Here is a 26916-nt window from a genome sequence, read left to right as displayed (position 1 = left end):
TAATGCCTTATTCTGCATGATCATATTTTGGATCCCCTAATCCAACCCTATACCTTAACTTAATAACCACCTGACTAACTAATGAGCAGCAAAGTATATTTAGGCAGAAGTCATAGTTAATAGTTAGTTCCCTAAACAAAGAGTGACCAATTCAGCTTAAATTGTGATCTGTAACAATTTAATAGCTTAAAATGCTAAATATTCTGTGTGTACCCTGTATGAGTTTGGTGTTGGGCTTTAGGATAATTGAGGCTCTATAGAGGTTAGGTTATGTTTTGTGCTTTCGTGTTGTGTGAATAACACACAAGTCTCTGTTTGATGTGGCTGCTTCACACCTCATCGTTGAGTGGTTTGGGTGGTGAACTGTGTGACCAAGGACCGATCTGTATCACTTCCTGTTTCCATTTTATACACTAGTTAGCTATATTTTGTGTCAAATCTGGTTGATTATATCCAGCCTAGATGAGGTCTACTTGCATGCAGTTCTACAGGCGTCATTAAAAGCTTGGCTAGTTTTGTAATCGTGGTTCAGTAGTTAGCATGTCGTGCTTTGATGGATATGGTTTTTCTCATTTAAGTAAAGAAAAAGAAAAAAAAAAAATCATCAAAATAACGGAGTAATCAAATAAATACACAACAGCATAATCAGTTATCAAAACAATCATTAGTTGCAACCCTATAGAAAACAAGGGCGTTCACTCTTTGCCCAAAAAAAAAGAAATAAAAGAAAATAAGATGGTTAAAATCTGTTTATCTCTGAGTGAAATTCTACTGACCTGGTTAGGACGGATCTCAACAACTGCCCTCAAAACGAACCTCTTTTGACTGGATTAAACTCATGTGTTGGACATTTAACCATTTCTCTCTCTTCTCTGTGGGTCCTTGTCAAGAGGGGGCAGCTCTACGTTTTAGCTTGTATTCCTAATTCTAGCCCCTGTTTTGCAAGGTCAGGAGTGAATTATGAATGACTTCTAAACCCTTGTAAGCTGTCTAAGGAGGCAGCATTTTAAGTAATATGATGTTCTCCCAAAGGCTTTTCCAAAGGTATTTTAATGTTCAGAGTCCTTCTACATTGTATATATTCATATAAAATAGTTTTTTTTAATGCGGTCGCCTTGGTATAGCAATGTTAATCTGCTTTTGAAGATCTTATTTGTCAAAATGGCTATTATTATTATTATTATTAATGGAGAAGACATTCTCTTCAATCTCAATCCATTCAAAATGGCAAACAAATAAATATTTGACAGTAAGATGTACTTAAGAAAAGTATCACTAAATACTCTTAAATGTGGACCGTTTTACCCAATAATTGTGCTATATTATTAAACATTGCTGCGAAGCAGTATTTATAATAGTGATGTAAGCATATAAATGTAAAGAATGATAAACCAGTTGAAATTTGTCAATCAGTAATTTTATTTTTATTTGTTTAATTTTATTAACCTGTTAACTGTCACTCACATTTTTGAACATAGACTTGAAAGTGCATGATCCAAAGCTAAATTTGTATAATTCATGACTGAAAAAATTTTGTAACATGATTTTGATGTAACATTTTCATGATAATGCAATGTTTGAATTTAAAATGGGTTTCAAAGGATGAATTTTGAGATTTTATGTTTTCAGTTGATATATAATTTCTGATGATTTCTAAAATGTGATAGAGAAAAACAAAAAAGATTGGTAAAATATATATTTAGGAGTCTTAGACCTTTTCAGCGATATATAGTTTGGCATGATTAGATTAGGATTTAATTGTAATATAGTGAAGTAAATGTAGGTGTTCCACCGAGGGGATGGGTGACAGTTAACAGGTTTTAAATTCAAACAATAAATACAATGTTCTCACTGTTTAATGATTTGTGTCAGATCAGTTCAAGTGGAGGCCAACCAATCTTTTCATACTAGTATAAGCATGAAATAAACATGAATGAACATCAGAAAGTAATTTATTTAAGCCACATAAAGATGTCAATAATGCACACCATTTCTTTACGCAAGAAACGTAGGAAGGACATTGGAAAAATAGGCCATGTAATGATGTAACTTTAGGGGTCTAACCGTAATTTAGAAGCTACAATTATACTTTTAATGTAATTTAATGGAAAACTATAATGACAATAGACCCTTTCAGCTGCTCCAGCAACCTGGAAAAGTATCTTCCAGAAATTTTGCCGATAACCGATAAATCCAGCAACTATCTGTGCTGATTATTGGCAAAACCTCTAAAGATCCTTGACCTCAAAAGATGGGTTTTTGCTGTGACGAAAGGTATTTTGAATTCTAATGGCATCTAAAATATTGATATTGTAACAACCTTCTTTCAGGCAGAACTGTAATATGATATACAGCATATAATGAAATAAACAATCTTATATGTTAAAGGGGGGGTGAAATGCTATTTCATGCACACTGAGTTTTTTACACTGTTAAAGAGTTGGATTCCCATGCTAAACATGGACAAAGTTTCAAAAATTAAGTTGTACGTTTGAAGGAGTATTTTTGTTCCCAAAATACTCCTTCCGGTTTGTCACAAGTTTCTGAAAGTTTTTTTCGAGTATGGCTCTGTGTGACGTTAGATGGAGCAGAATTTCCTTATATGGGTCCTGAGGCACTTCTGCCGGAAGAGCGCGCGCTCCCGTATAGCAGAGCACTGAGAGCACAACAGACTTCACTGATCAGAGCGAGAGCGTCGCGAAATGTCACAAAAGAAGTGTGTTTTTGGTTGCCAGGGCAAGACAACCCTGCACAGATTACCAAAAACAGCATTAAGGGACCAGTGGATGGAGTTTATTTTTACAGAGCATCAACGGAGTTGTGCAAGTGTTTTTGTTTGTTCCCTGCATTTCGAAGATGCTTGTTTTACAAACAAGGCCCAGTTTGACGATGGATTTGAACATCGTTTATTTCTTAAGGATGATGCAATCCAAACGAAAAAGGGTCACGATCGTGTGCTGGAACCGCAGGCGGTGAGTAAAACTGCTTTAAATATCTCTGCCTCCTTGTTAGTGCGTCCCCTCCAAGGCCGGAGACCCCGGTTCGAGCTCGGAGCGAGTCATTGCTGCTGCTGCTCTCGTTCAGTTTCAGCCTCGGGATCTGATTCTGGATCATAAATAAACGCTGAATCTGACTGTTAGCCATGGTTTGTTTTGGATGATGGTTTTTCCCTCACGATAATGTCACAGCTTCCAAACGCTCTCAACGCAAAAGCCTACTCGCGCTCGTGATTCTTTAGCTCCGCCCACACGTCACACCTCCAGTCGGTCGTGTACAGACTATCTTTCTCTTATGAATATAATAAAACTAAAGACTTTTTGGAGTTATGAAGGATGCAGTACTACTCTATAGGTACTCAAGATTAACAGGATATTGAGTGAAAACGAGCATTCACCCCCTTTTAAGATTATGTTCATATCGCCCACGCCTTTATACCATGCTTCATTTTACATTGGTCACATATATTAAAATGACTTGGCTTGACTAAGCGAGGGTGAATTCAGATTGTACATTTAACAGTTCCCACTCTCAACCCTTGAAACTCTTCCACCCTATTTACATACACACAAGTATTTTCTGTTGTGCATTTTGTGTGTGTGTGTGTGTGTGTGTGTGTGTGTGTGTGTGTGTGTGTGTTAAAATGTGTATTAAAGCATCAGGATAAGATCAGTAGGAAGTGTTCTGTGTTGATTGTCGGTCATGAACCAGAATGCACTGGGAGTGACTTGGAGAATCCTTCAATTGAAATATTTTGACCTCGTTTGTCTCCACACGCGCGCACACACGCGGCTTGCTGGAATGTGGTTTTTCAGGACCTGAACATTAAAATTAGAGCTTGTTATTGGCTGTTCCTGTAACTGTCAAAATTTATTGCTAAATCAGCTTACCTGTGTTTGAACTGAATTTAGGAGATCTTTATCCGGTTGAGTTTGGAGTGCAATGACTGGTAACTAAAACCGTGCTGCTGTGAGTTGCTAAACAAATACTTTGATACCTTAGTTGTTCACTTGGAAATGCATTTACTGCAGGAAAGTTGTTTGTTAGGAGTTTTCAATCGTATTACTCAAGAATTTGAGGTGGTTATTGCAGTATGCATCTCTCCAAACTAATGGGCTATGAGGAATCTGACACCATTAGGATGGCATTCCAGGAACTCAACTGGATGTGAAGATCCTCTTTTTCTTTCTAGGAGTGCAAAAACAGAACGGCCATTTCTCAAAAAAAAAAAAAAAAAAACAGAACATTTGGTAACTCGCAAAAACTTTTACTTTATGTTCTGACAGAAAACAAATGTGAAACCCAGCAGGCTAATTTTGAGTAAAGTGTTGACACACTAGTTAATAAGAAGTCATGGAAGTCTTACTCAGTACATGAGTTACGTTCCCTTTTTTGGTTTCAGTATAAACACAAATGGGGTCTCTTGAGCTAAGGGAATGAACATTGCCTTCCATTAGCTTCTCCTGTGTTTTGTTGATCTGGCCCTCCTCAATTGACCTCCTCAACGGTCTTTGTGTGTATTCTTGTTGTTAGTAGAGGATGTTAGCTAATGCTAATGTCAAACTCATCAAATTCTAATCGAGTATATTCCTATCAGTACAACTCTTTAAAATCAAAGTTCAGAAGTCAGTAAGAAGTGTTTTTAAAAGAAGTTTCTTAAGCCTCATACATACACAGTTTCGCACACTTATTGCCAATGTTTTTTGATGCATCTTTGTGTTCATACCCAAGCAATTTTTGCTGGTGATGATCTGAGTGAATGGGCAAATTCACTCCCTGACATTACATGGTGCTTAATAAAAAACAGAAATACCCATGTTGTTCACCTCGAATCCTATGTGATCTGCAATTCCTCTCCATAACTCCCTCTTATTGAGTTTTTTGTAGTTGCTGCAATGTTTTCCATAAAGCCCTCTGTGTTCAGACACCAATGAGACCAGCAGTTCTACATTCATCTTGCCTCGATGCATCTTTTTGGTCTACTTACTTCCTCTTCGTCGTTTGGTATCAAGTGTGCTGGGCAAGACCCTTTTGTGCTAGAGCACCACCAAGCAGTGTTTTACTGTAACTTCAGCAGCTCCAGGCACGTGAACAAAAGCACCAATCTCATTGGTCTTCCAGTTTTTAACGCGGCACATCAAACCAAAAAAATGAGCCCAAAGTAGATTTTTTTTGCATTATTACCCGTTTTCAATGTCACATTGAAATCATTCTGATCTGCTGCTCAAGAAACCTTTTTGATTTATTATCAATGTTGAAACACTTATGAGGTTCTGTTTCATTTGTGATGCTGCTTATGTAGGTAGTAGACAGCAACGGAGCTTAGGTTTTGGGACAAATGTCCCCTTATTCTGTGTAAAATCATGATTAGTCATTGAAAACCGATTTTCACATCTTTCCCACTCATCCTTTGGGCGAATTTGGCAGAATTCTGAAAGTATTCAAACATGGGGAACTTCATAAATAAATGAATGGTGGTCAGATTCTCAGAAAATCTGCATGCATACTTTCTGTTTGAACATGAGTTTTGTGCAACTCCCTAAAAGAAGAGCTCGTTTCGTTCTTCATCCTTCATGATGTTATTTTCCCTTCACTTCCTCTGGTTCCTGGCAGGCTGTAACCCACCTGCTGTGAGCACCTCCTACTATTATTTACCAACTTCAGACACCGTTTTATTTGCACACAGAGGAGTAAGCCGCTGTAATGTCCTTTTTGGACACCAGTTAGTCTTGTCTAGACATTTTGATTACTTGTTCTAGTTTAGTAGACCCTGAGTTGCTTTATTTTTCTTTAGTGTCTGCAGAACGTCACAGTTTTGGGAAAACATGTAACATGTTTAATTCAGGTTTGTATCTTCAAGATGACTTTTTTTTCTCTGTCCCTCTCACGGATGTTGTGGTTTCATGTTTCAGAAACAATGTTCTCTTTTCAACAGAGGTTGTGGTTTATAAAAAGAGGTTGATATTTTCTGAAATAAATGTCATATTTGGTTCCTTTAAGAGAACGCATTTGTCTCTTGCCTTTCATACCCTTGATTTGTTGCACACTGAATGGTGTCAGTGCTTGAGTGAGGACTACGAGGTCAACCTGAGTATGTGTGTTACACTTTGTTCAAGTCTCTCAGCACGGCAAGACGAAACTTGGTCTAGCTGCAGCCAAACTGGAACAGAGGTGTTCTATTTCCAGAGGAGAGAAGTGGGTCGTTTCCTTCTCCAAAAATGATGTCCATCATACTCTCACCTGTGGTCAGTCTAAAATAAAGAACTTCTGTTATTATCTGAGGGTTACCCTTACAAAATCAATGTTATAGTTGAGAGGGACTCATTCAAGTCATGACCAAGACCAGAATAGGGTCTAATCCAAAGCAAGACCGAGTCCATAAGGGCAAGACCATGAGAATTTAAAATGGTCTCAAGTTTTTGAGCAACTACACTTAGTAGGAGGTGGTCTGAGGTCTCTTCACTGAATCTGGTGAGGGTTTTCCAAGAAGATACCATTGTGGTATCTGAATTGGCTTTTTTGACACCTGTCTGGAATTAACATTGTTACTCCATGTGCTTTCTGCTTGGTATGAGTGCTAGTAAAAGTGTCACTAGTGAAACTCACAATGACTTATCAGTGCTTCTGATACTTTCATTATTACTGGACTCGTGTTTGCAGGCCTGCCCCAGATTGTCAGTTCATTCATTTAATCCACCGGACTAGCACCGAACTAGTGCCTACTAAAACTTTCCTGCTTGTTGTGAACATTTGCTACAGAATTACACCTGGTGGTGATGTTGATCATCTTTTTTCAAATAACTTTTTGTGTTTGGTTTTCAGTAAGAGTTTTGGTGTTAAATGGCATGAAGTTGCAATTGGTTTTCACAGAATCAAAATGTCTAATTATTTGAGGTTTAATAAATTCCTAAACTCATCATTTTGATCATAATATCTTACAGATCAGGTCATATTTCATGACCGCAAAATTACAAATCTAACTTTGCTTTGCATTTCTGACTTGCATAACACTTTAAATCCAAATTTGATACCACAGCAAAAACCACTAGTCTAAGTACTAAAATGAATTGTTTGTGCGCGGTCTGAAATGTGGCTCTCTGTGTGTGCACTTTGAGTGTTTTTAACACAGTTTGACATTATCTGATTTGTTCTGCTCTGTGTGAAGAACTGATTGAAACTGACAGAGCTACAGTGTGTCTGTGTTGACACAGGAGCGTGATGCCCATCACCGAAACATGGGTTGAATCTCCACATCACCCATGTTCAGTGATTTACTTTATCACCCACAGTAAAAAAAAAACAAAAAAAACAAAATAAAATCTTAATGACTCCAACTTTCGAACACTAGTGTGTGTAGAAATGTGATTGAAATGTATTATTCTACAACACCTTTAACATAAGAAGCGGTGCTGTCATCTTAACCCATCCCATCTCACCATGCTCCAAGCCTGTTAAACCAGTGCTCTTCAGTATAGATCTGATCTTCACACTGTGTCGATCCAGGCTGCCTGTATGGCACAGGGAGTGGATGAAGGGTAGTCTGATCAGCGCGTGCCAGTGATGCATCTGGTTCAGCACACTTCATTAAACTCCAATGGCCTGGCAGTGGGCACCGTGTATCAGGCTCCTCTTGGCATTGTGCCGTGGGATACGGCTAATCCCCAGCAGAGTGTCCAGCACCCAATAATTGGCTCAAGAAGATACCCGTGACTGCGTTAGACATGTCCTCACCCGTTTCCATGTCTTTTATCTGCTAGCTATTAGATCACATTGGGTGGATGTAGTGGAATATACATCATCAGGCGAACAGTAGTTGGGTAAAGTTACTTTTTTTTTTTTTTCTTGTAGCAAGTTTTCAGTGACCAATGAGAATTTTAGAGAGTATGCTTTTGGATTTTCTCTGTTTTCTCATTTATTCCACTCCTTTAAACCAGATCATATCTAGAGCTTTCTTTACCATGCAAGTAGCATCAGATGTGTATTTTCTCTTTGCTATTTTTGATTCTTCATTGCTTTAAGTGATACCAAATTACAGAAAACTAGTCTTTTTTTTTTTCAGATGTTCCATCAAATACCCCCTCTGGGAAATTAGGGATTAGCTTTTCTGTTTACCGCCAGGATGTTAAAGCTGGTCATATACACGGACTGCTGCTCCTCCACCACCATTCCCTTAACGGGGTGCTCACTTTCTTTATCCTCTATTTGGCTTGTGTTGTGTTCAGTTCATCTTTGCAGAAATATAAGAGGATGGAGATGATCCTCTATTGCTGGTGACTCATGCCCTTGACTTGAGACTTGTTATGAGGGTTTATTAAGGTCTTCCAGACTGGTCTAGTGTTTGATGTCTTGTATCTCAGAGTTAGAAGTCTGTTTCTTTGATTCACTGATTCGTTTGAGGTCACTTTAACATTTTACCTTTTTGTACCAGAATATTTTTTTGTCTTTTCATCAAAATGTTTTTACCCTATGTAGGTTATAGAGTTGTATTGCTATTAGTTATATTACATTTAACGTTTGGTTGTATTTGTTCAGTGCTGTCAGCCTAATTGAGGTCCTTGTTGTGCCGGATGCTATAAATATAATTTTTTATCATAATTAAATACAGAGGTTATTTCTGGTCCTCGAATCTGAGCAGCGTTCCAAGAGTGCTGACAGTAAAAGAGGGGTTTTATAGTGACTCTTTAACAAGTGACTGTCATTATGAGTGAATCACTGAATCATCCAAGTGACTAAGTAAAAAAAAAAAATGCTGATTCATTCAGAAACTAAACCAATGACTGTCTTTTACCATTTCATTGAATCAGTCACTTAACAGTTTTGTTCAAAAACGCTGATTCATTCAGAAAGTAAACTCTACAGAATCACCCCCCTATAAAATCATTCACTGTTCTCTTCAATAATTCACTATTATACTTATTATACTTATTACACTTGAATGAGTGAATGAAAATGAGTGAGCGAATGGTTTTGCATAGTTTGTTCTGGCTGTGTAAGAGTCATTTGACTATATGAGCTCCGGTATAGCTAATTAAACTTTATCTAACTCTATTCATCTTAAAAACAGTCATGGAAACTAGTAAAATTTGCACTTAAAAAATTTGGTATTCAATTAAAAACTGCACATGTATGATTACACTAATCAGCATTATTTTAATAATGCATCTTATAAGTTATTTTGTTATTGAGCTGTACACTGTTATAGCAGTGCATTATGGGATTGAATGATAATGTCCACTATGGTTTTGGACACCACTACAAATGGCTGCTCCCTCAAATGCACTATAATATAATGCTGTAGAGTGATTTCAGACACCGCCTGTGTGTTGGAGACGTGCAGCAGTACGTTTCTCTGACTACATTGGGGACTATTTTCATTTTTCAAGTGAAAACAGATATGGTTAGTGCAATATTGTATTTAAAGGGTAAGTTGGTAACACTTGTTAACTCTTAACTATGACATTTCTCTCAATAAATTCTTAATTTGCTGCTTATTAATAGTTAGTGAGGAAGTTGTTAGGTTTAGGTATTGGGTAAGATTAGGGATGTAGAATAAGGCATTAATATGTCCTTACCTAGCACAAATACATGGCTTATATTCTAGTAATATGCATGCTAATAAGCAACTAATAGGTGTTACCTATCCTATAAAGTGTTACCGGTAAGTTTAACAAGAGCACTTGCATCACATGCATGCAATGATATTGCTTAAATATATAAATATATAATAAAATACATCATTTGTATCTCCTAAAACAACTTAAAGAGCCAGTAAGATGAAAATTCTAAGCTTCCTATCACTGTTTCTAAGTCCTGTACAACAGGACTTGAATCCATCCAAGGTTCAAAAACATTGTCATTTTGTCAAAATATCATTTTAAAATTACCTCAATTCTCAGAGATCCCCAAACGGTTCGCGCGAAGCTGTTCAAAAGATTCAGTTTCCTTAAACCCCACCTTTCGGTAGCATACTGTGTTCTGATTGGTCAACTAACATAGTCAGGTTTGATTGGTTGTTCTGCACACAACTTCATGGTAAACAATGCGTTAGCATCATTTTGGGGTGAATTATGTCTTATTCCTCTCATCATGAAGCAAACAATAAAATAAAAAACTTGAACAGTCTCGCTGCTTTTTCTTCTGTGTGGGTGTATTCAAACCGCGCTTCAGTTTGAATCTGAATAGCGCGTTCAGCGCGGGGGCGTGGTCACATTAGATATAATGAGCGGAGATATGAAAAACAGACATCGCGTTGTTTTCATATGGATTATCACAGAATATTTTCGGCAACACTTGTTTAGTTTTAAAGAAGACTTGTCAAGCTTTCTATAGATATCTCTCTCATGTCTCTTTGTTGAGTATTCACAGAGTTACACTTCATTTTAATGACGTGTTTGTACATGACGATCATCGCAGAGAAAGGCTGCAGACAGCACATGTGTATACAAAAGGGATTTGTTGTACTTCTCTGGTATTGTGGTAAAAATGAATTTTAGCCATTGGTTCTTCTGATCTTCATTCTTTGGCAGTGAAAATAAAACAAACTTCCCTTTACAATTAAAAACACACTGTCTCCTTGACATGATGCTCTCACACCAAACAGAGCGTCTGTGTGTGTATGGGGGGGGTGGGGCAGGTCAGAGTTCTGTTTCTCTCAAGACGGTAGGCGGAGATTATTATGCAAAGTGTTCCTAGTGACGTACATAGAGATGGGCAAAAGATTTGAGATCTGTAACGAATTGTTTCAGCGATTCAGAGTCGACTCCTTACTTTAGAAGCCAATAACTTTATAAATCATGTACTTTTTGGTTTAATTATTTGCACATTGTTTACACATGGACAGCTACATCATACACTGTAATACAGGTAATTTTTGATTTCCCATCTGTGTGCCTCTTTAATAAATATCTTGTGGTTAAAAAAAGGCTTTCTTGACTGCAGCGAAACTAGGCTTCTTTCAATTCTGAGTAAAGTTGCTTGAAAAGCTGCAGTTTTAAACTCTTCTCAGCACATCATATGTGGTTTTCCCACATGCAGAGCTTTTTTCTGTAATGGCTTAAATGTTGACATTATGAGGGCTGTTATATAAGATGCCCCTCTCTCTCTCGGTGTTCATTATTTTAATCCGAGTCCTGAATGGATGTGTTCAGTGGGGCTGAAGCTGGCTGCGGGCAGAGCTCGGGGCGTGTATGCCAGCTCAAGCCTCCTCTCCTTCGACGTCGCTCCGTCTCCTGATCTATTCTCATGGGCTGATCTTTTCACACAGATGTCTGTGCGGGGAAAGCATCATGAAGTGTAGTCTTCTGGGTTGTTGAAAGGGGACGGCAATGCTTACTGGCCATCGATCTGTATTTGGCGTTATTTTTGTTAACGTGTTTAGTATTGTCCAACATGTTTGCTTTCATAATTGTTATTTTGGTAGCTTAATATGAGAAATTCTTTCTTCTGTGGAATCTCTTTCTCTTTCTCCTGCCCTTCAGCGTTTCCCACCGTTTCCAAAGTGTGCTAGAACCACTCCAGGAATTCAATTTTTCCGCACAGCATGCTGGGTAGACATCTCTCTTTCTCCCTCCTCAGTCTAGTGTGGGAGAAGCTTTGTTGTTGAAGCAGAGCATCAGAGCTGCTGATTTTTACGTGCCATTTTGTGGACTTACGATTATGGGGTTTGTACTGTTTTTGGGGTAGAGAATGGTCTTCACGGGGTCCATCCATTCACCAGCCGGACCCTTTCTGCTCTCCAGTTGTCATGGTGCTAAACCACACTTGTGGGCCGGAGAGACCCGTTCTGTTCTGCTGGAACCATGTTTCTTTCTCTTTCATTATGATCATGTGCTCTATTGTGAGGGGAAGCTGTTACAACTCCAACACCAAGTTACAATTGAGATTTTATAGAATAATGTTCAAATTATTTAATTTTATATATTAGTTTAGTTTTGAACTGACAATGGACTCAATCATTTTTATGTTCTGTATTCCATACAGTGTAAGGAAATTGTGATTAAAATCTCACAAAATGAGATTTTGAGGCAGTGTAACATGACGGGACAAAGCAATACTGATGTGATCCATCTTTATAATCAAGGCATTTAAAGCTTCTGGGACTTAGTGCTAAGTTATGGTTTAATAAGATATGATAAAATGTTATTTTACTACAGGTGATAATGTATATTATATCATTATTGCCTGTGGTCGACTCTTAGTATGATAGAAATATGATTTTTCAGAGGACGTTTGGCTGGAGAATGGTTTATTGAAGGCATGTAGAGGGAGTTGTTAGAGGAAGTCACATGCAGTCAGAGAGTGCCCCAGAGCTTTTGATGTCATGACCTCTTCAGCTGCTGATTGGCTCTTTTATTCAGAAGGCGGGACTTCCATTACTGCCTGTTTCTCCCATTCATAACAATACGAGTCGGCTGTCTTCAGAAGTATGACCTTTTTGCATATATCAAACCCTCAGTACAAAAATCAATACAAGCTAGTGTGTAATGACGTTTTTTTTTCTTCTTTGTTGCAAGCATTGGTTGGCAGTTTGTCTCAGGGGTTTGCCCTTTTTTGCAATGGTAATGCAATCATTTTGCCTGTTTGTTTTCAGAGAAGTAAAATACTTCCCAACATGGGTAATGTTTCATTCACACAGTGTTTGTTATATGGCTCTTGTTTTGCAGTTTTGTGTTTCTATAGGATGTTACTAATACTACCTTATGAATTCAGCCTGACTATCATGAGAAACAAGAGCAGACTTTTATCAACCACACTGGTCTGTTACTTCCTATCTGATCATGAAACACAACAAACGTCTTTTACATTTAGTGAACATTGTAGGTCCAGTTTTTTTAATTAAATATATATATATATGTGTGTGTGTGTGTGTGTGTGTGTGTGTGTGTGTGTGTGTGTGTGTGTTTAATAAAGAAAATGGTAATATTTTGGAAGATTTTATGTTCACCAAGGCTGCATTTATTTGATCAAACAGTAAAATAGTAATATTTTTGAAATGTATATTAAAATAACCTTCTGCTATTTGATCATATATTAAAGTGTATTGTATTCAGTTAATAATTTATATTTTATGTATATATATATTTTTTTTTTGGGTCAAATTATCATTTGATCAAATGAGTTATCGCTGAATGCGGGTCAGAGGATGTTGGATGATTCGATCTTCAGTCAAGATTAAACCCAGAGAGGTGGAGCCTCTGTGCCACCGGCTTCTCTCTTCCTCTTCCTCTTTTGTCTGTGTGCTTTGTGTCTTCATTTGTGCTTCTTTGTCTTGGCAGCGAGCGAGTGCATGCAGCACATCACGTGATCGCTGTGCACAAGCAGGGCCTCTTCTCCTCACAGCTCCTGATGTGTACACTACAGCCAGAGAGATGACTCCAGTCTCTATCACAGAGCTCCAAACCAGGACTTGGTCCTTTTTAGTTCAGCAGTGCTGAGGGAATTGTGGATGGTCATGTTGAAATTAAATTAGTTTGAATGTGGCTAAAGACAATTAATTAATTAAAAAATAGTCCTCTGAATGAATGTAAGTGGCTTTCCATCTTCAGTCAAAAGTGATACAGGAGCTGGAGCTGTTCAGGGGAATTTGAATACCTTGAATAATGCATTCAAAATCTGATCAGTAACTTCCCATTAATTAGAGAGTGTGCAAACATTTCAATTGATCGAAGTTACCAAGTTATTATGCATGTACTCCTTTTTAATATTTTTTATTATTATTTATTATTATTTAAAAACGTTAAATTGCACATGAACTGTTAATAAAAAGTGTCATGCAAGTAAAAAAAAAGAAAAAAAAACGGTCAAGTATTCATGAGAAAGATATTATATTTGACATCATTATAAAATCAGAACAAATATGATTGGAAAATTAGCTCACAATTAAATAAAAAAGCTACATTAGAATTAAATTATTTTGAGCTTAAAACTTTGACACCTTCATGGTCATTTTCTAACAAAGCAATATCAAACCATATCAAAATGACTCTGCAATGTTTAAAATGCAATGCTTGCATATATTCATCTTTGGATGGAAAAGATGGGAAAAAGATTTAATATGTTCTAAAAATTAAATAGATTTTTAATAGAGCAAAAACAGATAAAAAAAAATTAAAGCCTCAGTAGATACCTAGTTCAAAATTAACACACACATATAAAAAAAAAAAAAAAAAAATCATCTGAAACAATCAGCTTCACCTGCACCTCATTAAGTCATCAGCAGAACTGATTCACCTCACGCATGACTCACAGAGTTGTGAAGTATGTTGTGTTGACCAGTGGATTCGTCTAGAGCAGATCGCTTCAGGACTTCAGGATGACGCAGAGATGTTGTGTGATGTTCGTTCCCATGGCCTATCAAACATTACACCAGCATTCACAGTCCAAACCCTCACAAGGTCTTCAAGGGACCGCACCACAATCCAATCTCTTCTGAGCAGCCTTGAGTTGACATTTCTGTCTGTGTAAAGCAGTTAACAGACTCGCTTCAATAATGGATGAATCGGAGGATTCACATTTTTCTGTCATTTCAGTTCTGAATGCTGAATCTTTTACCGAGCCATATTCAAGTTTTCTTTTGTCTTCTATACAAGTAAGATTATTTATATTAAGTAGCTGACAAATGGACATTCTCTTCGGCAAATAATTGTATCATTCTTATTCAGTTTGAAATGAATCGAAGCCACACATTGCCCACAACAACATTAAACAGTCCCAGGACTTTTTAGTTGTTTAATTTGAGTAAGATTTTTTTTTTTTTTAATCAACAATTACAATGACTTGGCATTACTAGAAAAAAAAGTATATTCATATGTGCACAAAATACACATGAAATTGAAATACACATGGTGTTGCATCATTTACATGATTTTGCCAGGTGTAAAAATCACACATTTATAACATAATCATTATCATAATTATTGAGGAGAAAAAAATTGAGTGGGAAAATGATGAAATATTTTTGTATTCACAAAATATTAGGATTCATTGATCAGAAAGAGTGGGAGCACTGCTATGAACTGGTCGTTTTACAGTCGCTCAATACACTGTTGGTCAAAAGATTGGAATATGGATTCTCTGAAATAAAGAAACTATTTCTTTTAATGTTTTTGTGAAGTGTGTTTTGCTCACCAGGGCTGTATTTATGATCACAAAGTCCAAGTAAAAAGCAGTACAATTGTGAAATATTGTTACAATTTTAAATAACTGTTTTCTATTTGAATTTATCTTCAAATGTAATTTATTTCTGTGATGCAAAGCTGAATTTCCAGCATCGTTACTCGAGTCTCCAGGGTCACATGATCCCGATCATTCTTCAATTCTGATAGTATATGAAAAACAGCATTGTTGACATTAGCAGGCAACATAACTTTCTTGTAATCGGTGTCTGCTCTTATTTTTTGACAGCATCTGGAGGGGCCCAAATGTGAACTGTGTGGACAGCACTGGATACACACCTCTACACCACGCTGCTTTAAATGGACACAGGTGAGTTTCCTGTTTCCTGTTGACCTTCGACCCCATGGATTCACTTCCATGAGTTGGTGATGCATCCCTCTCTCTTTCTCAGTGAGGTGGTGGAGGCACTCCTGAGGAACGAGGCTCTGACGAACATCGCTGATAACAAGGGCTGTTACCCTCTGCACCTGGCGGCGTGGAAGGGGGACCAGCGAATCGTCAAACTCCTCATCCACCAGGGTCCATCTCACCCCAAACTCAACGAACAGGTCTGAGCACCAACACAGAGCAGCGTTCTGATGATGTTCATCTTTATTCTGTGCTATGACTAGTAGTAAAGAGGAAGACATGGTTATCAAACTGAAGAAATGCTGCCTGTAGCCGATAAATTGTGCTGGAAATGGACACATTTTTTGTTAACTCTGTGAATTCAGTAGTTTCAAGACTTTATTTTGACACGACTCAGGAATAGCTGCAGTTTATCTGAAAGACTGTCACTTCCTCTTGCAGCTTCTTCACACTGCTCTCATTTACACTTTGAGTGTGTGTGTGTGTGTGTGTGTGTGTGTGTAAAGATAAAGCTAAACATGAGTTCAGTGACATCTCACCCTTAATACAAGTCTAAAAAAGATTTGAAACTCACCCAAACGTGTTAGGAGTAAAAATAGTAGCTGTTTAATTTTTTTTGTAGGTGTGAAGATGAAGATGACAGAGTATGATCTTTTTACTTTGCATCCGCTGCTAAAGTTTGAATCAATACAATGTCAGTGAACTTTAGGACACTATAGTTGCAGATTAACCACGTTCAAGTGCAGGATCAATAACTACCAATATCTGAATATAAACACTGCCGTTCCTATCGAGTGCTAGTCCCAATGCAAATTTGTATTTTGTTTTTGGTTGAGTTGATGATTTGACAGCACATGCTAAATGTGCTTAATGTGCAGTTCATGTGACAGTATAGTGTAGAGCACGGTTTAAAATGTTTATAGTACTCTCATGCTTATTGTTTTTATAGCATAGTCGTATAATAGTACTTTAGTAGTATAGTATAATATAGAAAATATAAGTTTCTTTCTTATGTTGAACATAGAGACTCATGTAGTTAAGTGCTCATTTGAATATATGAGCCATATTTACATGTTCATTCAATTTACACGCAGAATACACACATAGCATGCGTTATATTTCATATCTCCTGTTCTAGCTGCTGACTTTACCAGAAACTAAGGTCAGTTGATTCCAGGGACACAACAGGAGAAACGTCATTTTTATTATTTATGAATTGAGAAATCAACTTTGAATTATATTGTGCATGCTAAAATAAATTCCTCTAACTTGTAAGTTGTCATAACTCAAAAAGATGGCGAGCAGTTGTGTGTTATATATTTATTTATTGGGCCAGCACATTATCTTTTTGGAATAATGTTCTCAAGTCCTACTTAAGTGGGTAAGAAAAGCACAACTAAAGCCCCAGAAATTGTATTTAATGCATTTAATGTACATTTATATTTTATTTAATTTTCATTTAAATGCTGTTGACATAAAATTAAGTGTCCAAAAACATTACATTCATTTCAAACATTCATTACCCTCAAGCCATCCTAAGTGTACATGACTTTCTTACATCCTAGCTAGAGATTATGGTGTATAAAGTTTTAAATGTATATATATTTTTGTGCACAAATGCCTTCAGAATGCCTTTATTAAGCCCTCTGAGCCGCTTGAAGCACTTTTTATGATGGATGAGTGCACTTTTTTTGGCCTTCAAAATCTCAACAGCCATTCACTACCATTATAAATCTCGTAAGAGCTAGGACATTTATTTCAATATAACTCCGATTGAATTTGTCTGAAAGAAGCAAGTCATATACACCTAGGAGGGCTTGAGAGTGAATAAATCATGGAGTAATTTTCATTTAAGTATGTTGTTTCTGTAATAATTGCCCCTTAATGTAGCACAGGGCTACGTTAGTGCTATGCTAGTATTCAATGGCAAACATAGGCACTGGTTGATGATCTGTATTTCCCTCCGTACAAAGTTTTAATTATTATGCATTTAAACAAGTGTTAATGTACACAGTATCTAGCTGTAGGAACATTGAGAGAGTCCCAGAGTAATGCTGAGGTTTATTGTCTCCGGATTAGTTTAGGAAAGGCTCTTCTGCTCTCACTTGCTGTTCTGTTCTGAAGCTGTTGGCTGTTTATTTCCAACACTGTGACATCCTTCAGCAAATGAAGCTGAATATTCATGTGCACCTGTATTGCCTGTTATTATACAGGGCTGGTTTGTATTGTCTGAAACGTCCCCAGAGAGAAGAGCAGGACCAGGCTGTCTGCTAACACTCTGGTTTTGCATAATGCCAAGAGGCTTTAATGCATTCATTATTCTGCAGTGCTGCACACAGTGTTATTCAGTATTAACAATCACAGTCTTCATTTAACATCTCTGTTTTTGCTTGACTTATTATTGCACGAAATGTCTCAGAATGAAATGAAACAGCAGCCAGAAATGATTTATTCTGAATTAATTTGATAATTTTTGGACTGGATTGGATTGATGGCATCATTGGTTTCATTTCATTCTTTTTTTTTTTTTTTCATTTCATAAGGTTGGTTTATTCTCCTTCGTTCGATGGGTCAAATAAATTTTCAAATGCTTTTTTCATATTGATGAATTACAGTGTCGTTCATGTGACGTTCATCATTGGACGGACTGTAAGCCAGCCTGTGGTTTCTTTTGCCTGTTTGATCATGTCATTCATTAACTGTGTGTGTGTGTGTGTGTGCGTGTGAGGCTGAACACGTCTCCTTCCTGTTCTCTCCCCTCTCCCAGAGCGCTCTAGACCACACTGAGTTCAAACGCTGTGGCCCATTTGACCCCTATATTAATGCCAAGGTGTGTACCCATGACCTCTGACCTCTGACCTGCACGCCTGGGTTTCGGGACGGTGTGTCGCTTCACTCTTTCCTCATGTTTGTGAATGATTGAATGATGGGTTATAGAAGCACACACACATGCTGTGTGTGTGTGTGTGTGTGTGTGTGTGTGTGTATGTGTGTGTGTGTATGTGCTTATAAAGACGTCTGAGTGCTGACAGACTGCTGTGAGTCTCGCTGTAGTCTTGTTTGTGTGTGTGAGAGCATTTTAAGCAGTTAAAACTGAATTGTCATTTTTCTGCTAAATAATGAAGGATTTCCTACAGGTTTCCCAAACTGAATCAATGACAGACAAACAAGGAATTATGTTTGCCATGAAATTGTTTGTCAGTGAATTTACAGTTGGGTTACAACTAAACTGACTGAAGTCTAAACGAATAATTCATGAGCAAACAGGAAGTGTGTGTCGCTCAGGGTGTTTAGTGATTGTTAAACCACACACACACACACACACACACAGAGTCAAGAAGCTTCTCTGTGAGCCGTTGGCTTGCATCAGTGTCAGGAAGTGTGTGAGGAGTGAGATCATGAGCTGGAGAGTGTATTCAGGACAACAGTGTCCTGCTGGATAACCGAGGACACATCACACAACAGAGCAGGAGAAACCAGAGCCACCTTCTGCAGCTCTATTATAATAATAATAATAATGATAATGAGCATACACTTAGTGATTTATTACATTTCCATAGGCTGAAGAAAAACAATCAAGCAGGATTTCAATGTGTAGGATGTATTTGTGTATTATTATTATTATTATTAGCACTGCTGTCATGTTCATGTTAGTCATTCGTTTCTTTTGTCTGTAATTTGAATCAGATCTCAGACGGCTGTAAGTTTGCAGTATCTGTGTTGATTAAACCTGGAAGTGTGTGGTGTTTAGACGGATCAGATTTATTTTCATGTGATTGAATTCATGCTTTCTGCTACAGTCACGTGGTCCAAAATACAGTAATAATGTGAAATGTTATTAGAATTTAAAAGAACTGTTTTCTATTGTAACGCATTGTAAAATGTAATTTCCTGTCATTAAAAGCTGAATTTTCAGCATCATTACTCCAGTATAGAAACCATAATAACATAATATATATTTCTTTGGTTTATTTTATGAATAGAAAGTTTAATAGAACAGCATTTGTTTTTTTTTTTTTAAGAAATTTTGTAACCGTGTAAAATGTCAGGTCATGCATCATTGCTGAAAAAAAAATAAGACAAAAATGATCACTATAGGTTTTTAATCAGATCAGTCTTCCTTTTTTTTGTACTGTAAATAATTGTTAGGACCCGCGTTCAGCTTGAAGACACATGGCCTTTTCGTGACATTAATTGTTTAAAAGCTTTGTAGTGAGAACACTTTTTATTTTCGCTCTGAAAGCTTTTATGTGTGTTACATTCGCTACAGAAGTTATACAACTCTGTTCATGTTAGCACACTTAATAACTCAGATGCAACTTTTGATTTTGAGAACGTGTTATATTGGAATGATCTGAGATTAATGAATTTTTAGAAGAGTTTTTCATTGGCAGTTTAACTAATGAAGCCCTAATGTAAAGTGAGACCGAACAATAAAGAATCAAAGCACTTCCAACAATATCCAGGGTGATCTATTTATTCTGATCCGTGTTTGAAGTCCAGATTAAAATGCTCTAGCTTTATTGGTTCAGATTTATTTTTAATCGTTTAAATTTTAATCGCAATGGCAATTATGCAGGATTTTAATTTAATATTAATATTAATTACTTTAAGTATTAAGAATGTAATATTTTTGTACATAGAGGTGCTGGTCACATTCACAAAAAGTGAAACTTGTATATTATATTCATTCATTACACACAGACTGATATATTTAAAAAGTTTATTTTTTTATTTTATTTTGATGATTATAACAGACAACTAAGGAAAATCCAAAATTCATTATCTCAGAAGATTAGAATATTACTTAAGACCAAAACAAAGAAAGGATTTTTAGAAATCTTGGCCAACTAAAAAGTATAAAAACGAAAAGTATGAGCCTGTACAGCACTCAATACTTAGTTGGGGCTCCTTTTACCTGAATTACTGCAGCAATGCTGTGTGGCATGGAGTCGATCAGTCTGTGGCACTGCTCAGGTGTTATGAGAGCCCAGGTGTCTCTGATAGTGGCCTTCAGCTCTTCTGCATTGTTGGGTCTGGCATATCACATCTTCCTCTTCACAATACCCCGTAGATTTTCTGTGGGGTTAAGGTCAGGCAAGTTTGCTGCCAACTAAGAACAGGGATACCATGGTCCTTAAACCAGGTACTGGAAGCTTTGGCACTGTGTGCAGGTGCCAAGTACTGTTGGAAAATGAAATCTGCATCTCCATAAAGTTGGTCAGCAGCAGGAAGCATGAAGTACTCTAAAACTTCCTGGTATACGGCTGTGTTGACCTTGGACCTCAGAAAACACAGTGGACCAACACCAGCAGATGACATGGCACCCCAAACCATCACTGACTGTGGAAACTTTACACTGGACCTCAAGCAACGTGGATTGTGTGCCTCTCCTCTCTTCCTCCAGACTCTGGGACCCTGATTTCCAAAGGAAATGCTAAATTTACTTTCATCAGAGAACATAACTTTGGACAGATCAGCAGCAGCCCAGTCCTTTCTGAAGCGAGACGCTTCTGACACTGTCTGTTGTTCAAGAGTAGCTTGACACAAGGAATGCGACAGCTCTATGCTCTTGCATAAGTCTGTGCGTAGTGGTTCTTGAAGCACTGACTCCAGCTGCAGTCCACTCTTTGTTAAACCCCCCCACATTTTTGAATGGGTTTTGTTTCACAATCCTCTCCAGGGTGCGGTTATCCCTATTGCTTATACACTTTTTTTCTACCATATATTTTCCTTCTCTTCACCTCTCTATTAATGTGCTTGGACACAGAGCTCTGTGAACAGTCAGCCTCTTTTGCAATGACCTTTTGTGTCTTGCCCTCCTCGTGCAAAGTGTCAGTGGTCGTTTTTTGGAACACTGTCAAGTCAGCAGTCTTCCCCATGATTGTGTAGCCTACAGAACTAGACTGAGAGACCATTTAAAGTAGAGATCGACCGATATTGGTTTTTCTATAGCCGATGCCGATGTTTAGAGGTCAGGGTCAGCCGATGGCCGATATGTGCTGCCGATTTTTAGGGCCGATATCTTTGAGTTTTCCCCTTGATTTGCATGCTAAAATGTCACACTAATAATAAGTGGAAGCACAACACATTTTTTCTAAACCTATCATAATTTATTGAGCACTGACTTGAACCATCTCTTCATTCATCTTAATTTAGTGCACTGTATTAAAATAAAATAAAAATGTATCCAAAGTTAACCAAACAAATTAATAAACTGACCAAGTATTAAATATATAAAACAGGTAATTAATATATATATATATATATATATATATATATATATATATATATATATATATATATATATATATATATATATATAATATACACAGACACACACACACACACACACACACACACACACACACACATATATATATATATATATATGTGTCAATCATTTATATAAAAGTTTTAGAGCATTTACATGTATCAAGTAGAATTTTTCAAGTTTGTTGGAACATAAATGTAAACTTAAATATACATTTAAATAAATACAATTTTAGAAATAAAAATCAATTTTTAAAAAATATAAAAAAATAAATATATAAAAAATAAATAATAGTAGTGCTGCAAACACACTAGCAACCAGCAACATTTGTGTTTGGTATAAATGACACAGAACATCTAAAGTTCATTCTAATTTCGAACTTACATCGCAGTCTGTTCATTATTAAAATAAATTAGAGTCAACCAAACATTTAAAAAGTTACACTGGTCAGTTTAAATGCACCCTATACCGGTCCTCTCTGCTGTTATGCCAAGGACGTTTTTGCTCATGTGAAGAGGATGATTTTTCCGTCTAGTTTACATTAAAAAAAAATATTATAGTTTAACATTCAGATACATTGCGAATATGGAAACATTTGGATATGTGCAGAACGAGACGTGAGCAATAACCTCCAAATACATCTAGTCAAACCCGCGCTCGCTCGTCCTCGTATGGACTTAGTGCACATGGCATAATATCTTCTTTTTAACATAATAATAAGGACTTCTCATCTCCCAGTCTGCTGTGATGAAGTAAGCAGTTATCATCACAGAGCTCTCCGTCCCCCTGGACGTCCACCCGTCTGTCGTGAGCTCAACAGAGGATGCTCGGGATAGCTCATCCACAACTTTTTTCTTCTCCTGTTCATAAAGATCTGGCACAATCTTTTCACTCTAACCTCTTTCCTTCATCATTATATCTGACAGGGAAGCCAAAATGCGCGGGGCGTTCAAGCTCCTCCGCTCGGCATTATCACTGAGTGTGGACTGAACATGTGCAACTTTTTTTTTTTTTTTTTTTTATAAATCAATCCATGGGTCACGTGTGTGCCGAACTGAATATATTGATCTGAACGGATCACGGATCAATGATGATCCGTTGCACCACTGCTATAGTGTCATTTGGAAAACATTGCAGTTGCGTTTTAAAATACAACAACGAGCACCACGAAACCATTTAAAGAGGCGCATTCAGCGGTCTCCTTGACAGAAAACATTCAGCAAAGTAAAATGATCTCAAACGTATGGCGCGCTCTCTTCATTTTATCAAACGATCATAATCACATTTATTCATTTTACAGTCTTGCTACTAGCATTTTATTCATACTAAAACCCCTTTAATTCAGGTGAGAAAGCTTTTTTCCAAGTGGCTTTTGCACATAATAATAATACCGCTGCAGACGCATTTTGCAGCATTAAGGTTATTACTTGATCGTTAATTTAAACGACGATTGATCATGGAAATTATCAAATATTGACATCCCTAAATACAAATGAGTTTGATGGAAAACTGGTTATTGTCTGCATCAAACCATGCTTCCGAACAAATGTCATTCACCGTTCTGGGCAGCTCCAGGACAGCTGTCTCTCCGAGCGCGGTGCTGTCTGTGAGCGGGGCGGAGTAACGGAGCCCTCAATCACGCTGCAGTGTTTGTTAGAGCTGACAACTTCTCCACCCCATTTACAGAGTGAAATTCTCTGACTACCTTTATCTCGCAGGTCTGTTGTTGAATCTTCCAAAAGTTTTGGCTCCGGCTGCTTTACATGCAGTGGCTGCAGCAGCACTTTCCACCGCGCCAATAACGCGGGGCTGCCCGCCGACGTGCCTGACTTTAAATCGGCGCTACTAAACACGGATATCGGCCGATGCCGATATATAAAAAAAATGACAAATATCGGCCCGATATATCGGCCGAGCGATATATCGCTCGACCTCTAATTTAAAGGCATTTGCAGGTGTTTTGAGTTAATTAGCTGATTAGTGTGTCGCACCAGGGGTCTTCAATATTGAACCTTTTCACAATATTCACATTTTCTGAGATACTGAATTTGGTATTTTCCTAAGTTGTCAGTTATAAACATCAAAATGAAAAGAAATAAACATTTGAAATATATCAGTCTGTGTGTAATGATTTAATATAATATACAAGTTTCACTGTTTGAATATAATTAGGGATTTTTTTTGATGATATTCTAATTATATGACCAGCACCTGTACTTATTATTATTATTATTATTATTATTATTATTATTATTATTATGTAATTGTATTACTATTATAATGAAAGTTATAAGAATAAAAGATAAAACTTAAAGGGTTAGTTCGCCCAAAAATAAAAATCATGTCATTAATAACTCACCCTTATGCTGTTCCAAACATGTAAGACCTCCTTTTATCTTCGGAACACAGTTTAAGATATTTTAGATTTAGTCCGAGAGCTCTCAGTCCCTCCATTGAAGCTGTGTGTACGGTCTACTGTCCATGTCCAGAAAGGTAAGAAAAACATCATCAAAGTAGTCCATGTGACATCAGAGGGTAGTTAGAATTTTTTGAAGCATCGAAAATACATTTTAGTCCAAAAATAGCAAAAACTACGACTTTATGCAGCATTGTCTTCTCTTCCGTGTCTGTTGTGAGAGAGAGTTCAAATCAAAACAGTCTGGATATCCGGTTTGCGAACGAATCATTCAGTTCACCAAATCGAACTGAATCGTTTTAAACGGTTCGCATCTCTAATACGCATTAATCCACAAATGACTTAAGCTGTTAACTTTTTTAATGTGGCTGATACTCCCTCTGAGTTCAAACAAACCAATATCCCGGAGTTCATGTACTCAAACAGTACATTGACTGAACTGCTGTGAAGATGAACACAGAGCCGAGCCGGATAACGAACAATAGACTGACTCGTTCACGAGTCAAGAACCGGTTGCATCGGTGTTCGGATCACCAGTAGGTCTTTCGAACAGTTCGATTCAATAAACCGGTTGAAGAAAACAGTTCACCGGTCCTTTTGCGCTCAATGTAATGGCGTCATTTGCGATGATTTCCCTTAAATCAAGCCTTCGGTTTACCCGCACCCATAACATTAGCACAGAATCAGTTCAGAATCAATCACCAAAAGAATCAGTTCAGTTCAGACGCTCTGTGTGTCGGTCTGCTTCACGCTGAATCACACATGCGCAGTATCATCAGCTCCTCGGTTCACGAATCGGACGCGTCTGACAGAAACGGTTCTTCACTCGTGAACGAGTCAATGTTTTGTTTGTTATCTGGCTCGGCTCGGTGTTCATCTTCAGTTCTCTCTTCACAGCAGTTCAGTCAATACATGTTTGAGTACATGAACTCCGAGATATTGGTTTGTTTGAACTTAGAGGGAGTGTCAGCCACATTAAAAAAGTTAACAGCTTAATTCATTTGTGGATTAATGCGTATTAGAGATGCAAACCGTTTAAAACAATTCAGTTCGATTTGGTGAACTGAATGATTCGTTCGCAAACCGGATATCCAGACTGTTTTGATTTGAACTCTCTCTCACAACAGACACGGAAGAGAAGACAATGCTGAATAAAGTCGTAGTTTTTGCTATTTTTGGACTAAAATGTATTTTCGATGCTTCAAAAAATTCTAACTACCCTCTGATGTCACATGGACTACTTTGATGATGTTTTTCTTACCTTTCTGGACATGGACAGTAGACCGTACACACAGCTTCAATGGAGGGACTGAGAGCTCTCGGACTAAATCTAAAATATCTTAAACTGTGTTCCGAAGATAAAAGGAGGTCTTACATGTTTGGAACAGCATAAGGGTGAGTTATTAATTACACAATTTTCATTTTTGGGCGAACTAACCCTTAAAGTTTTTTTATCTAATATGTATATTTTATTTCCATTAATTAAAATGATTTTCATTTGGCAATAACTACGCTGGAACAGACTCAATGTTTGGTCATATTCATGCTGTTAATAAGAGGAGTGCAGCGTTCAATTCATTCTTCTTTCTTTTATTCTCGTTTCTTCTGTTTCATTTAGCAGCTAAATCTGGAAAAGTTATGAAAACTGCTTATACCCAGGAGCTGCTTTCATTCAGCTGACACTTTTATTCAAAAGAGGCAAAGAGGTGAAGAGAATGTAGTCCAGTTGTTGTTTTGTACCATTTTCATTGATCTAGCAGTAGATGGGAAGAAGAGGGAGAAAAGAAGACAGACAACCATCTGATGGTGACTCAAAACAGTTTTAAATTAAAACCTCTTTTATGTCATTTTTCTCTTAATTAAGCTAGTCTATTAGTATTTTAGAGGTAGTTTCTTCCTGGGCTCCTGAGCGCATGTGCACACGTGTTGTTTTTAAATGTCACACTTTCTGTCTGAAACGGTGAAGGCTCACTTCTGTCAGCGCTGGACGGGGATCAACATGAAAATGAATGTGTTGTGAAGCCGGTTTTATGTTGAAAGACGCTGGCGCTCTCTGTGGTGTCCGGTTCCTCTGCAGAGAAATGGAAAGTTGCTGACGCGCGGCTGGTTCTCTTGAGGAGAGCTGTGTGAGACGGATGTGTTTGAGCTGCATCAGCCTCTCAGGATCTGTTTGTGTTGCTGCGCTCACCTCACAGTCGCTCTAAAGATGTGAGAGCCCATATTACAGGATCTGATTCTAGTGTGTGTGTGTGTGTGTGTTGTGGTTTTCCTTTTTTCAGTCTGAACAATAAAGGGCTTGCTGTGTTTTGGTTTTCTCTTCTGTTGGAAAGAGCAGGTGTAGTTTTGTTCTCCTCTGTGTCCCATTGGCTCTTACTGTGACCTCTTTCTTTCTCTGTGTGTGTGTGTGTGTTTGTGTGTGTTACAGCATGCTTTACCTTCTCTGATTATTTGGTTCTGGGGTGCGGTCGCCAAACCAGCACTTGACTCATTTTCATTTACGCCCCCATCTCCGTTCAAACACACACACACACACACACACACACACACACACACACACACACACACACACACAGAGTGTGATGTGACTTGTGGCAGCTGCTGGTCGCCCAGAGGCCTTCAGAACCTCTTCCTCTGTGCATCAGGCATCTGCTGCTGTACCTACTGCTGCCACACACACACACACACACACACACACACACACAGATCT

At 37.6% G+C, this 26916-nt stretch overlaps 1 protein-coding gene across 9 annotated transcripts in view; it reads left to right on the top strand.

Annotated features, from left to right (window-relative positions):
• The window catches only part of LOC128011532 (ankyrin repeat and SAM domain-containing protein 1A), an 87487-nt gene that overhangs the window by 7142 nt on the left and 53429 nt on the right, over window positions 1-26916 (top strand). For 5 of the 9 annotated variants that reach the window (XM_052594034.1, XM_052594030.1, XM_052594032.1 and 2 more), the window contains exons 2-4: window positions 15400-15480; window positions 15563-15719; window positions 18287-18349. In XM_052594034.1, coding sequence (XP_052449994.1) covers window positions 15400-15480; window positions 15563-15719; window positions 18287-18349 — 301 coding nt within the window. The remainder of the gene's footprint in view (window positions 1-15399; window positions 15481-15562; window positions 15720-18286; window positions 18350-26916) is intronic. The other 4 variants (XM_052594038.1, XM_052594036.1, XM_052594037.1 and 1 more) reach the window with 1 other exon arrangement.

Source organism: Carassius gibelio, chromosome B23 (genome assembly GCF_023724105.1).
Source record: "Carassius gibelio isolate Cgi1373 ecotype wild population from Czech Republic chromosome B23, carGib1.2-hapl.c, whole genome shotgun sequence".
Classification (NCBI taxonomy): Eukaryota; Metazoa; Chordata; class Actinopteri; order Cypriniformes; family Cyprinidae; genus Carassius; species Carassius gibelio.
This window is presented reverse-complemented; position numbering and strand designations above follow the sequence as displayed.